This window comes from Nerophis lumbriciformis, linkage group LG11, assembly GCF_033978685.3.
Source record: "Nerophis lumbriciformis linkage group LG11, RoL_Nlum_v2.1, whole genome shotgun sequence".
NCBI lineage: Eukaryota > Metazoa > Chordata > Actinopteri > Syngnathiformes > Syngnathidae > Nerophis > Nerophis lumbriciformis.
The window spans coordinates 24276222-24290063 of record NC_084558.2 but is presented as its reverse complement, the minus strand read 5'-3'; the positions used below and the strand labels follow the sequence as shown (position 1 = coordinate 24290063).

The 13842-nt window shown below is 39.7% G+C and overlaps 1 protein-coding gene across 3 annotated transcripts in view; it reads left to right on the top strand.

Annotated features, from left to right (window-relative positions):
- The window catches only part of llgl2 (LLGL scribble cell polarity complex component 2), a 116667-nt gene that overhangs the window by 27196 nt on the left and 75629 nt on the right, over nt 1–13842 (top strand). Inside the window, exon 1 of one of the 3 annotated variants that reach the window (XM_061967036.2) lies at nt 10910–11004. The exons of the other annotated variants lie outside the window; for them this stretch is intronic. Coding sequence (XP_061823020.2) covers nt 10930–11004 — 75 coding nt within the window. The 5' untranslated portion in view covers nt 10910–10929. Of the gene's footprint in view, nt 1–10909; nt 11005–13842 lie in introns of those variants that run through there. 3 annotated transcript variants of the gene reach the window in all.

Genomic DNA, 13842 nt, shown 5'->3' with positions numbered 1-13842 from the left:
AGCAATGGAGATTTGCCAATGTCATCTTGTCATGCCTAAATACAAACTAATCCTTGTGTATTAGCAATATGTTTTCAAAAAAGTCACAAAAACCAGGTAAAAATGTATCCATACACACCAGATACAAAATGAGCTGAGCACATTTGAATGTTATCCACATTATTCACATCCAAATTCTTTTTGAGGCTTGCAAGCCTTCTTTTTAGACAATCACTATGTCTGCACGCACTGTTTTTCACAACTTTGTGCAGATACAGTAGTACTGCAGATGTTTTTATCGGTTTGCTCAATTCTGACAGTCAAAAAAACCATTAGTTAACCATTTAGCTTTACAAAAGATGCTAACTGTCCATTTCACAGACAATACAGTATATTGTTGAACTTTCCTCTACCATTGCTGATGTTGATGTTACATACTTGATATGAAGCACACTGCACCCTTTGCAAGAAAACCCTTCTATGGCAAATCTGAAAATTGGCTGTTACAATGTTTGCTAATATTTTTTCAATTCATTTACACTAGAAAAGCTCCTGGTGTATTTAGTTAGTTTAAACATTTTGTTTTCCAAAGTGAAAGAGCAGTGAATTAATTCATATACCTAAAATTAATTCTGGACCTTTACTTTGTCATTTTATTTTTTGTCTGTATGGATGTGAAATGGTCTGAAATTATTTTTAAGATGGTCTTAAAAAAGTTTTAAAAAGTCTTAAATTTGACATGTTGAAACCTGCAGAGACCCTGAATAAGCAGGGTCGTCCATGATAACGTTGCTTGGATGACAACATATGTTGCTCCAAAACCTGTATGTACCTTTAAGCATTAATGATGCCTTCACAGATGTGTAAGTTACCCATGCCCTGGGCATTAATTCACCCCCATACCATCACAGATGCTGGCTTTTGAACTTTGTGCCTCTAACAATCCGGATGGTTCTTTTCCTCTTTGCACATAACACTTTTACACTAGGCATCGGTCCATCTTAGATGAGTTTGGGCCCAGCGAAGCCGGCGGCGTGTCTGGGTGTTGTTGATAAATGGCTTTTGCTTTGCATAATAGAGTTTTAACTTGCACTTACAGATGTAGCGACGAACTGTAGTTACTGACAGTGGTTTTCTGAAGTGTTCCTGAGCCCATGTGGCGATATCCTTTTATACACTGATGTCGGTTTTTGATGCAGTACCGCCTGAGGGATCGAAGGTCACAGGCATTCAATGTTGGTTTTCAGCCTTGCTGCTTTCGTGCAGTGATTTCTCCAGATTCTCTGAACCTTTTGATATTATAGACCTAAGATGGTGAAATCCCTAAATTCCTTGCAACAGCTCGTTGGGAAATGTTGTTCTTAAACTGTTCGACAATTTGCTCACGTATTTGTTCCCAAAGTGATGACCCTTGCCCCATCCTTGTTTGTGAATGACTGAGCATTTCATGGAAGCTGCTTTTATACCCAATCATGGCACCCACCAGATCCCAATTAGCCTGTTCACCTGTGGGATGTTCCAAATAAGTGTTTGATGAGCATTCCTCAACCTTCTCAGTCTTTTTTGCCACTTGTGCCAGCTTTTTTAAAACATGTTGCAGGCATCAAATTCCAAATGAGCTAATATTTGCAAAAAATAACAGTTTTCCAGTTCGAACGTTAAGTATCTTGTCTTTGCAGTCTATTCAATCGAATATAGGTGGAAAAGGATTTGCAAATCATTGTATTCTGTTTTTATTTACGATTTACACAACTTGCCAACTTCACTGGTTTTGGGGTTTGTAAATATTTAATTTACATTGTTACACCTCCATCCCGTGTTTTTGCTTGATTGGAATTTTGATCAAAAATGGAATTATTCAATGATCTTCAACATTTTAAGTGTCAGCATTAGAGATGCGCGGTTTGCGGGCACAACCACGGAGTCCGCGGATTATCCGCGAATCGGGCGGATGAAATTTTAAAAAATTAGATTTTATCAGCGGGTCGGGTCGGGCGATTGAAATTTAAAAAAATTAGATTTTAAATAGATTCAGGCGGGTGGCAGTTAAACCAATTGGGAAATATATATACATAGTTAAATGTTGTTACCCACATACGAAAAACAAGCAGGCACCTTCAGCATATGCCACAACAGAAGAAAAAAAAAAAAGAGATGGACACTTTTACGGAGCGGAGAAGGCCCCCGACGCCTCGCCGGGGTCCGGGACCGAGGCCCCTTCCCCTGAGAGGGCCCCACCGGGAGCCGTAGCTGAGGCGATCCGCGAGAAGGGCCCGACGCACGTCCAGGGTCACCACCGCGCCCACCGCACCGACACCCCGCCTCGTCCGCCTTCGCCGCGGCCGGCGTCACGCGCAGCAGGTAAGCAGCTTACCTGCCCGCCACCCCCGTGGCCGGGGGATCGTAACAGGGGTCACTCCGCGCGCTCCGCCCGCGCAGCTTACCTGCCCGCCACCCCTGTTGCCGGGGGCGCGTAACAGGGGTCACTCCGCGCGCAGTGCGCTCACGAAAGGGGTGGGGCTCACCCTGGTTGATATAGACAGCAGCTAGGACGGTGGCCATGGAAGTTGGAACCCGCTAAGGAGTGTGTAACAACCCACCTGCCGAATCAACTAGCCCTGAAAATGGATGGCGCTGGAGCGTCGGGCCCATATACCCGGCCGCCGCCGGCAGCGAGACGCGCTTGGAGGTGCGCTCAGCGCGGCTCCCATATGATTGCGCACTGGTGTGCGTCTGGGTCGTGACAGCGTGGCACGCGAATGCTGCATTGGATCAGTCTCTTTTCTTTAACAGGCAAAAGCTTTATAACCTCACTAATGCCTTGCATCGTCTATATTAGATATATAACAACGGGCGGATGGCGGGCGGATGCGGTTCTGATCAAATGTTAGATCGGGTGGATTGCGGATGGTTGACGACTTTCTGATGCGGTTGCGGATGAAATAATTGCCTATCCGCGCATCTCTAGTCAGCATTCATAAGGCCAATACTGCCCATGTACTTGGTATTGGATCAATACCCGAATGTGTAGTATCGTCCAAAACTAATGTAAAGTATCCAAAGAACAGAAAAATAAGTGCTTATTACATTTTACAGAAGTGTAGCTAGAACCATGTAACAGCAGAAAGTAACTAGCGATTCACAGTAAATAAGCAAGGAGATTAACAGTATCTAGAAAATAATACAACTGGAAATTAAGCAATATGTTACCACGTACATCAGCAGCTAAATTAGAAGCCCTTGTAAGCAGTTTTGAAAAGGTTATATCATCATAGGGATGTCCCGATCCAGGTTTTTGCACCTCCGATCCGATACCGATATTGTTTTTGCATTTCCGATCCGATACCGATACTGACCGATACAGATACTGACCGATACTGGCCTATCCGAGCATGTATTAAAGTTTAAAGTTATTTAGCCTACTTAGTTGTCAGAATCATGTTGAAAAGGGTTTTAGTACTCTTGATAACAACTAGCCAGCTGAATTAGGGGAGTTTGAATAATACACAATGGTTGGTAACAAGTAACTGACCTGTTTATTCAAGGATAAACACAAAATAGACAAAATGATACATGACAAACAGAAATGGCATCATTGAACTAGGGCTGGGCGATATGGCCTTTTTTTAATATTGCGATATTTTAAGGCCATATTGCAATACACAATATATATCTCGATATTTTGCCTTAGCCTTGAATGAACACTTGATGCATATAATCACAGCAGTATGATGATTCTATGTGTTTTGATTGATTGATTGAGACTTTTATTAGTAGGTTGCACAGTGAAGTACATATTCCGTACAATTGACCACTAAATGGTAACACCCGAATAAGTTTATCAACTTGTTTAAGTCGGGGTCCACTTAAATTGATTCATGATACAGATATATACTATCATTATAATACAGTCATCACACAAGATAATCACATTGAATTATTTACATTATTTATAATCCAGGGTGTGGAGGGGGGCGCCTGATGTAAATGTCAAAAAGACAGCCAAAAGAGTTTAATATGAGAATAAATCTAAAGTTAAAATATAGGGTAGAAATGCACCCATTTGCAGGAAATGTAGTCTTGATTTTCAAAATGTTCTTTCAAGGCTTGCATGTCTACATTAAAACATTCTTCTTCATACTGCATTAATATATGCTACTTTTAAACTTTCATGCAGAGAAGGAAATCACAACTAAAAAAATCAAAAAAATTTTCATACGGTGTTGATGTGGAATTTTTTTGCCTCTGCATTTTGATGGTGTGGACGTGTGGCACCGAATGGAGATAAGCGTCTCGACAGACGTCACAATATTTGAACAATGATGACGAAAACTGTTTTCTCTGTCGTGTCGGTGTGTCAAAAATTGTTATGCGCTTATTTTTTTATTTGATTTTGTGCGTGGCATAGATTTGCTATGCGCAGAGGACGCTTAAACAGTGCGCAATTGCACAAGCGCGCACCTTAGAGAGAACGTTGGTCACACGTCTGCGCTAGCATCACAGCTAACGTTAGCCATGCTGCTACCTCTCTGCTCAGGGAGGACGTATACGTATGTGACGTATGACGTGACAGTATGTGACGTATGATGTGACAGTATGTGACGTGTGTAAGAAGGTGCGCTTGGTGTCTGTGAGAAGCACAGACACAGAAAAGAGTGAGAAGAGCCTGTCGTGTAATGCCAGCAGCTAAAAGCAACTGCGTGAGAATTGTGGATGTGTTGAAGGTGTGCTGGAAAATGCGGAACGGAAATTACGGAGCAGCAGAAAAGTGGAATGTATTATTTAAATCGGTGCGTAGGAAAACACGGACCGGAGTTTTTTTTTAAACTGGATCTGGATCGGCATTTTCCCATGCCTTGCCGATACGCAATTTTTGGCAAATATCGGCAGCCGATCCGATCCAAATATCGGATTGGGACATCCCTATATCATCATTAATATAACAAATAATTAGGGGTGTAAAAATTATTCGGTACAAACGAAAAAACGATTTAAATTTTAGAGATATAAATACATCGTTTGGCGAGCCTCTGGATCGATCTATATCTAGTATGAATAGGTTGATGTCTGGTTGGAAAGTCATGAATCGGTCAATTTGAGCTCTGCTACAAAATATGGCCGCTCCAATATTGTGAGACTTCTGTGATGACGAAATACAAGAGTAACGTTCTCGTCTGTAACTGACAGCAATAGAGCAACATCGTAGACAGCACCGAAAGAGTTTACAAACAATGCACCCCTGAATATTAAATCTAAAGTATGGTAAACGGTTGGATTAAAAAAAAAGAAAAGAATGGTCAGTTGGATAAAAGTATGGCCATTTGTAACCTTTGGAAAGCAGCGTTAAAGTAGCGGCAGTACGACTAATCTGAGCACTCACCTGTTGTGGCATAATGAAAACACTCAAGTGGGCGATGTGCGAGCTAGGAATGCTAATACTAGCAGAGCTACCATCTGACAAGACAAGGACAGTGATTTGAAAGACTTCCAGCCCCAATTTAGCTACAACTTTGCGAGGTAATCCCAGCATCTATAACATTGTTCATTGTGCTAAAGATAAAGACCCAGCTGCATAGTAACCAGCAGAATGGCACTTAGAAAAGTATTTGAGCTTCTACACTAAAGCTGCTGTGTAGTTTACATGGTGGCACTTAATTGTATCTTTCACCTGTGTTACTGTAGTGTTATAACACTTCTACTTGATGCACAGCTTGCTTTTGTCTTTTTTTCCTTTTGCAATCTCAGCATACAACAATAAATAACTGGTAGCTTTTCCAAAAGTGTTTTGTTTACATCTTCTTTTTGTAAAGTTTATGAATTGTAATGCCTTGAAGTTGATAGTTCTACAATTTGCTCATAATTAATACGGGAACCGCTTGTTTTGTCTGTGTCTATTTAAAAAAATAAACATTCTGACATGATACATAAAACAAATAAAATCACCATGCAAAGCTTCCATCTGCATCGAATCGCATCAAATTGTAATGTTTTAAAAAGTATTGTTGGCGAATCGTATTGCAACCCATGTATCTAGATGCATATCGGATCACCATTTAGACGTGCTGTTTGCAACTTCTTCACAGTACAATTTTTCAAAGCGAAATAATATAACAAGAACACCAACGGCTATCTTATGTTTCCATTAGTGGTTTAACAAAACACATTTCTGTGACAATTGTCTATATTTTTCACAATTACAAAGTTTATGTAAAAACATTTTTTTACCGGCCCCCAAAAAAATGATTGGTGTTTACGACTGTCACTCACCTGGTCTCGTCAAGACATACGCGCAGGGAGCGCGTGCACACATACCAAAGAGATTCTAAGAGAAGCAACAAACAATTTGCAGTCATGTTGTTGGTATGATAGCTATCCAAATGGCTATTATTAGATAGCAACACCTAAAAGCTAATGCATGTGTTACGTACGTACGTAATTACGTCATTATGTAGAAAAAGGTGTGAGAGGGCGGGATATACTGTGTAAAATACATTGGAAATTTGGCGCCCTCTAGGCATCTGTGTAAATGTTGCAAACAGCCCCTTTTAATTTAGAGATTCACACCCCAACAAATAATATACTGTGATATATATCGGCATCGCAGGAGGCTACCATATATATTGCAATATATATTTTAGGTCATATCACCATCCCCAGGTTAACATTATACAAACCCTGTTTCCATATGAGTTGGGAAATTGTGTTAAATGTAAATATAAACGGAATACAATGATTTGCAAATTTTTTTCAACCCAAATTCAATTGAATGCACTACAAAGACAAGATATTTGATGTTCAAACTCTTTTGCAAATAATATTAACTTAGAATTTCATGGCTGCAACATGTGCCAAAGTAGTTGGGAAAGGGCATGTTCACCACTGTGTTACAGCACATTCTTTTAACAACACTCAATAAACGATTGGGAACTGAGGAAACTAATTGTTGAAGCTTTGAAAGTAGAATTGTTTCCCATTCTTGTTTTATGTAGATCTTCAGTCATTCAACAGTCCGGGGTCTCCGCTGTCGTATTTTACGCTTCATAATGCGCCACACATTTTCGATGGGAGACAGGTCTGGACTGCAGGCGGGCCAGGAAAGTACCCGCACTCTTTTTTTACGAAGCCACGCTGTTGTAACACGTGCTGAATGTGGCTTGACATTGTCTTGCTGAAATAAGCAGGGGCGTCTATGATAAAGACGGCGCTTAGATGGCAGCATATGTTGTTCCAAAACCTGTATGTACCTTTCAGCATTAATGGTACCTTCACAGATGTGTAAGTTACCCATGCCTTGGGCACTAATGCACCCCCATACTAGAGATGTCCCGATCCGATATTTGGATCGGATCGGCCGCCGATATTTGAAAAAAAATGCGTATCGGCAAGGCATGGGAAAATGCCGATCCAGATCCAGTTAAAAAAACAAACTCCGCTCCGTGTTTTCCAACGCACCTATTTAAATAGTACATTCCACTTTTCTGCTGCTCCCTAATTTCCGTTCCGCATTTTCCAGCACACCTTCAACACATCCACAGGTCTGTGGATTCTCACGCAGTTGCTTTTAGCTGCTGGCATTACACGACAGGCTCTTCTCACTCTTTTCTGTGTCTGTGCTTCTCACAGACAGCAAGCGCACCTTCTTACACACGTCACATACTGTCACGTCATACGTCACATACGTATACGTCCTCCCCGAGCAGAGAGGTAGCAGCATGGCTAACGTTAGCTGTGATGCTAGCGCAGCCGTGTGACCAACGTTCTCTCTAAGGTGCGCGCTTGTGCAATTGCGCACTGTTTAAACGTCCTCTGCGCATAGCAATTATATGCCACGCACAAAATCAAATAAAAAAATAAGCGCATAACAATTTTCGACACACGGACACGACAGAGAACAGTTTTCGTCATCATTGTTCAAATATTATAACGTCTGTCGAGACGCTTATCTCCGTTCGGTGCCACACGTCCACACCATCAAAATGCAGAGGCAAAAATTTCCAGATCAACACCGTATGAAAAAATTAGTGATTTTTTTAGTTGTGATTTCCTTCTCTGCATGAAAGTTTAAAAGTAGCATATATTAATGCAGTATGAAGAAGAATGTTTTAATGTAGACATGTAAGCCTTGAAAGAAAATTTTGAAAATCAAGACTACATTTCCTGCAAATGGATGCATTTCTACCCTATATTTTAACTTTAGATTTATTCTCATATCAAACTCTTTTGGCTGTCTTTTTGACACTTACATCCGGCGCCCCCCTCCACACCCTGGATTATAAATAATGTAAATAATTCAATGTGATTATCTTGTGTGATGACTGTATTATGATGATAGTATATATCTGATAGTATATATCTGTATCATGAATCAATTTAAGTGGACCCCGACTTAAACAAGTTGAAAAACTTATTGGGGTGTTACCATTTAGTGGTCAATTGTACGGAATATGTACTTCACTGTGCAACCTACTAATGAAAGTCTCAATCAATCAATCAAAACACATAGAATCATCATACTGCTGTGATTATATGCATCAAGTGTTCATTCAAGGCTAAGGCAAAATATCGAGATATATATTGTGTATCGCAATATGGCCTTAAAATATCGCAATATTAAAAAAAGGCCATATCGCCCAGCCCTTGTTTCAATGATGCCATTTCTGTTTGTCATGTATAATTTTGTCTATTTTGTGTTTATCCTTGAATAAACAGGTCAGTTTCTTGTTACCAACCATTGTGTATTATTCAAACTCACCTAATTCAGCTGGCTAGTTGTTATCAAGAGTATTAAAACCCTTTTCAACATGATTCTGACAACTAAGTAGGCTAAATAACTTTAAACTTTAATACATGCTCGGATAGGCCATTATCGGTCAGTATTGGTATCGGTCAGTACTGGTATCGGATCGGAAGTGCAAAAACAATATCGGTATCGGATCGGAAGTGCAAAAACCTGGATCGGGACATCCCTACCCCATACCATCACAGTTGCTGGCTTTTGAACTTTACGTCGATAACAATCTGGATGGTTCGCTTCCTCTTTGGTGAAATGTGGACTCGTCAGACCACAGAAGACTTTTCCACTTTGCATCAGTCCATCTTAGATGATCTCAGGCCCAGAGAAGCCGGCGGCGTTTCTGGATGTTGTTGATAAATGGCTTTCGCTTTGCATAGTAGAGCTTTAACTTGCACTTACAGATGTAGCGACAAACTGTATTTAGTGACAGTGGTTTTCTGAAGTGTTCCTGAGCTCATGTGGTGATATCCTTTAGAGATTGATGTCGGTTTTTGATACAGTGCCGTCTGAGGGATCAGTTAATGTTGGTTTCCGGCCATGCCGCTTACGTGGAGTGATTCCTCCAGATTCTCTGAACCTTTTGATGATATGGACCGTAAATGTGAAATCCTTAAATTTCTTGCAATTGCACTTTGAGAAACGTTGTTCTTAAACTGTTTGACTATTTGCTCACGCAGTTGTGGACAAAGGGGTGTACCTTGCCCCATCCTTTCTTGTGAAAGACTGAGCATTTTTTGGGAAGCTGTTTTTATACCCAATCATGGCACCCACCTGTTCCCAATTAGCCCGCACACCTGTGGAATGTTCCAAATAAGTGTTTGATGAGCATTCCTGAACTTTATCAGCATTTATTGCCACCTTTCCCAACTTCTTTGTCACGTGTTGCTGGCATCAAATTCTAAAGTTAATGATTATTTGCCAAAAAAAAAAATGTTTATCAGTTTGAACATCAAATATGTTGTCTTTGTAGCATATTCGACTGAATATGGGTTGAAAATGATTTGCAAATCATTGTATTCCGTTTATATTTACATCTAACACAATTTCCCAACTCATATGGAAACAGGGTTTGTACTTACATGATCAAATACATCCATACACACTTTTAATCCTTGGTTGAATGTTCCTTAGAAGGTTTTGCCTCAATTAGACACTTGTTGTAGCCATCAACAGATTTTTGGCATAATTTTTACAGTATATCTAACCACACAAAAACAGTCTACACTGTGGACAGTGACACTGGTGTTCCAGCAGTTTACACTTCATGGCAGAATTGAGCCTTGGTGACATTGGTTGTTACTAAATTTCCAAATTAAATTGATTTCATTTGAGGGTGAAAGTATGGGTCTTCTAGACCGTATCATCCAAAAACACGTCTTCGGTATTATTTTTGAACTGATGTTCTCAATTCTGTGTTGTTTTGATAGGTCTCTAAAATACTTTCCTATTGTGTGTCTACAATACTACTTCTTCAAGGGAAATTATACTTTTTAAAATTTTTATAATTGCTATATTTCACAATCCTTATGTAAGACAAGAACAGATGTTTTTTTTTATACTGCATTCTAAATCGTAAATAAAAGTTAGCAAAAGTCAGCTAACAACGGAGCTAATGGGATTTGCTCTAGTCCGCCTATAAAGCGTTCTATAAAACATCTAAAAGCCTCCATCATAGTTTTATGCAGATTGTGTAATCATGTAAGTAATGAAGTAACAGGCACAGTCATAACGATTAATATTTACATATTTTGCTTATTTTAGGCATCCGGTGGTGTATTACAAAACCCAAAACCAGTGAAGTTGGCACGCTGTGTGAATCGTAAATAAAAATAAAATGATTTGCAAATTCTTTTCAACCTATTTTCAATTGAATAGACTGTAAAGACAAGATACTTAACGTTCGAACTGGAAAACGTTGTTATTTTTTGCAAAAATTAGCTCGTTTGGAATTTGATGCCTGCAATATGTTTCAAAAAAGCTGGCACAAGTGGCAAAAAGTTGAGAAATGCTCATCAAACACTTATTTGGAACATCCCACAGGTGAACAGGCTAATTGGGATCAGGTGGGTGCCATGATTGGCTATAAAAGCAGCTTCCATGAAATGCTCAGTCATTCACAAAGAAGGATGGGGCGAGGGTCACCACTTTGGGAACAAATGCGTGAGCAAATTGTCGAACAGTTTATCAACTTAAAATTCTCAGTTTACTTGCTAAACATTATAAATTCTAAGGTATAGTAGCGGCGCACACTAATTTAATTGTATTATGACCTTAGAGTTTTTTTCATTTTATTTTATTGTATTTTTTTTGTGTGTGTGTGTGTGGGGGGGGGGGGTTCATGTATGTGTGTGTATGTTTGTACACATATATGCTAGGGGTGTAACGGTACGTGTATTTGTATTGAACCGTTTCGGTACGGGGGTTTCGGTTCGGTCCGGAGGTGTACCGAACGAGTTTCCACACGGACATATTAAGTAGCGTAGCGCACGTTGTGTAAACAATGCATACCGAGGCACAACACACGGCATGCTAGCAACGACTGGGCTACGACAACATATAAAAGCCAGAGCTGGAAGACCCTCCTGCCTCATTAAGATCTCCCGTTTGGGAACACTTCGGCTGCGCTGTGCGGAGGACTGAGGTTTGCCGACATTGTTCAGCAGCGGTAAGGCATGCTTCTGCCAACACGTCAAACATGCTAACCCATTTGAAGCGGCACCACCCCCAAGTGAACATCGCTTCAACAAAGATAAAGACAAGCAAACAGCTCCCACCTCTCACTGCCAAGTTAGCCAGGCTGGGAGTTAATCAAAGTTAATCTGAGGCTGAGTTGACTTGAAACTGTTTAATGTTGCACTTTTTATATGTAGAAGAAAAGTTTTGTCATTTTATTTAATCTGAGCAACAACTTGAGGCATTTTAATGTTGATTAACGTGGACCCCGACTTAAACAAGTTCAAAAACTTATTCGGGTGTTACCATTTAGTGGTCAGTTGTACGGAATATGTACCGTACTGTGCAATTTAGTCATAAGAGTCTCAATCAATCAATCAAAAAAAGCACTTTATATGTAGAAAAGTTTTGTTAAGAAACCATTCTGAGCCTTATCTTATTTAGTTTTTATTTTATATATATGTTGACCACATTAACCCTGGCAATGGACCCTGTGTGTATATGTATGTTATGCCATTGTTTACAAATTTGGTAAATAAATAACCAAAAAATGTATATTTTGTTGTTTTCTTACTGTACCAAAAATGAACCGACCGTGATCTCTAAACCGAGGTACTTACCGAACCGAAATTTTTGTGTACCGTTACACCCCTAATATATGCGTATCCTTGGTTTTATGTTTTCATAACACTTTTCTGTATTTGTGTACGTGGGTGTGTGTATGTATGTATGTATGTATGTATGTATGTATGTATGTATGTATGTATGTATGTATGTATGTATGTATGTATGCATATACTTTTTTTTTTTTTTCCCTCCACTGACTGTTAAGTTTAGCTCCTTTCGAAATGTGTCTTCTTGGTGTCTCCTTCCCCCTGTTGTTTGATGTTTTGAGGACATTTGCATTGCCAACATTTCAATGTATACTGCTGTATATGTGTTGTAAAAATTTAAAATCCTAAATAAATCTTAAATGAAATGAATTGTCGAACAGTTTAAGAACAACATTTCTCAATGAGCTGTTGCAAGGAATTTAGGGATTTCACCATCTACTGTCCATAATATCATCAAAAGGTTCAGAGAATCTGGAGAAATCACTGCACGTAAGGCAGAAAACCAACATTGAATGCCCGTGACTTTCGATCCCTCAGGTGGTACTGCATCAAAAAGCGACATCAGTGTGTAAAGGCTATCATCACATGGGTCTCAGGAACACTTCAGAAAACCACTGTCAGTAACTATAGTTCGTCGCAACATCTGTAAGTGCAAGTTAAAACTCTACTATGCAAAGTGAAAGCCATTTATCAACAACACCCAGAAACGGCTTCACTGGGCCCGAGCTCATCTAAGGTGGACTGCTGCAAATTGGAAAAGTGTTCTGTGGTCTGACGAGTCCACATTTCAAATTGTTTCTGGCAACTGTCGACATCGGGTCTTCCGGACCAAAGAGGAAAAGAACCATCAGGATTGTTATAGGCGCAAAGTTTAAAAGCCATGGGGGAGTATTAGTGCCCAAGGCATGGGTAACTTACACACCTGTGAAGGCACCACTATTGCTGAAAGGTACATACAGGTTTTGGAGCAACATGTTGCCATCCAAGAAACGTTATCATGGACGCCCCTGCTTATTCAGGGTTTCTGCAGGTTTCAACATGTCAAATTTAAGACTTTAAGCCCCTGTGCCAACCTTTTTGCAATGTGTTGCTGCCATTAAATTCTAAGCTAATGATTATTTGCAAAAAAAAATTAAGTTTCTCAGTTTGAACGATAAATATCTTGTCTTTGCAGTCTATTGTATTGAATAGAAGTTCAAAAGGATTCGCAAATCTTTGTATTTAGTTTTTATTTACGATTTACAAAACATGCCAATTTCACTCGTTTTGGGTTTTGTAATTTCACACAGGCATCACAATGTTCACTTTTCTCTTCAACAGCAACAACAACTACTTTGGTAGATGGTATGATCAATAACCTTATATTTTAGAGCCTGAATATAAGGAAGATGAGGTCCAAGTTTTAGAAGCTGTGTGCTAAACAGATCCAGCTGTAGTGAAACACTAAATCAAGCAGCGGTATTTTTAAGTGCCAAATAAGATATAGAAACTACGAACATAAGAAAACAATTACTTACTGTATAATGTCTGCTGTCAGTGGGATGTCAACTGATGGGACGTTCATATCTTCCTGTTTGGAAGAAGAATTAATCATAATCCTCACACAGGTAAAAAAAAAAAAAAAAAAGGTGACAAAAACAAGCTTTGTCTTTCTTGCCATCTGCGGGTAAAAGTTGGATGTCAAAGTTGACCAACTTTTTAGTTTAGGGCCGCAACCTTCTACTATCCAGGTGAGAGGCTTGATTAACTTTCACCAACTCAGAGGCCGTGCACCAGCATAAG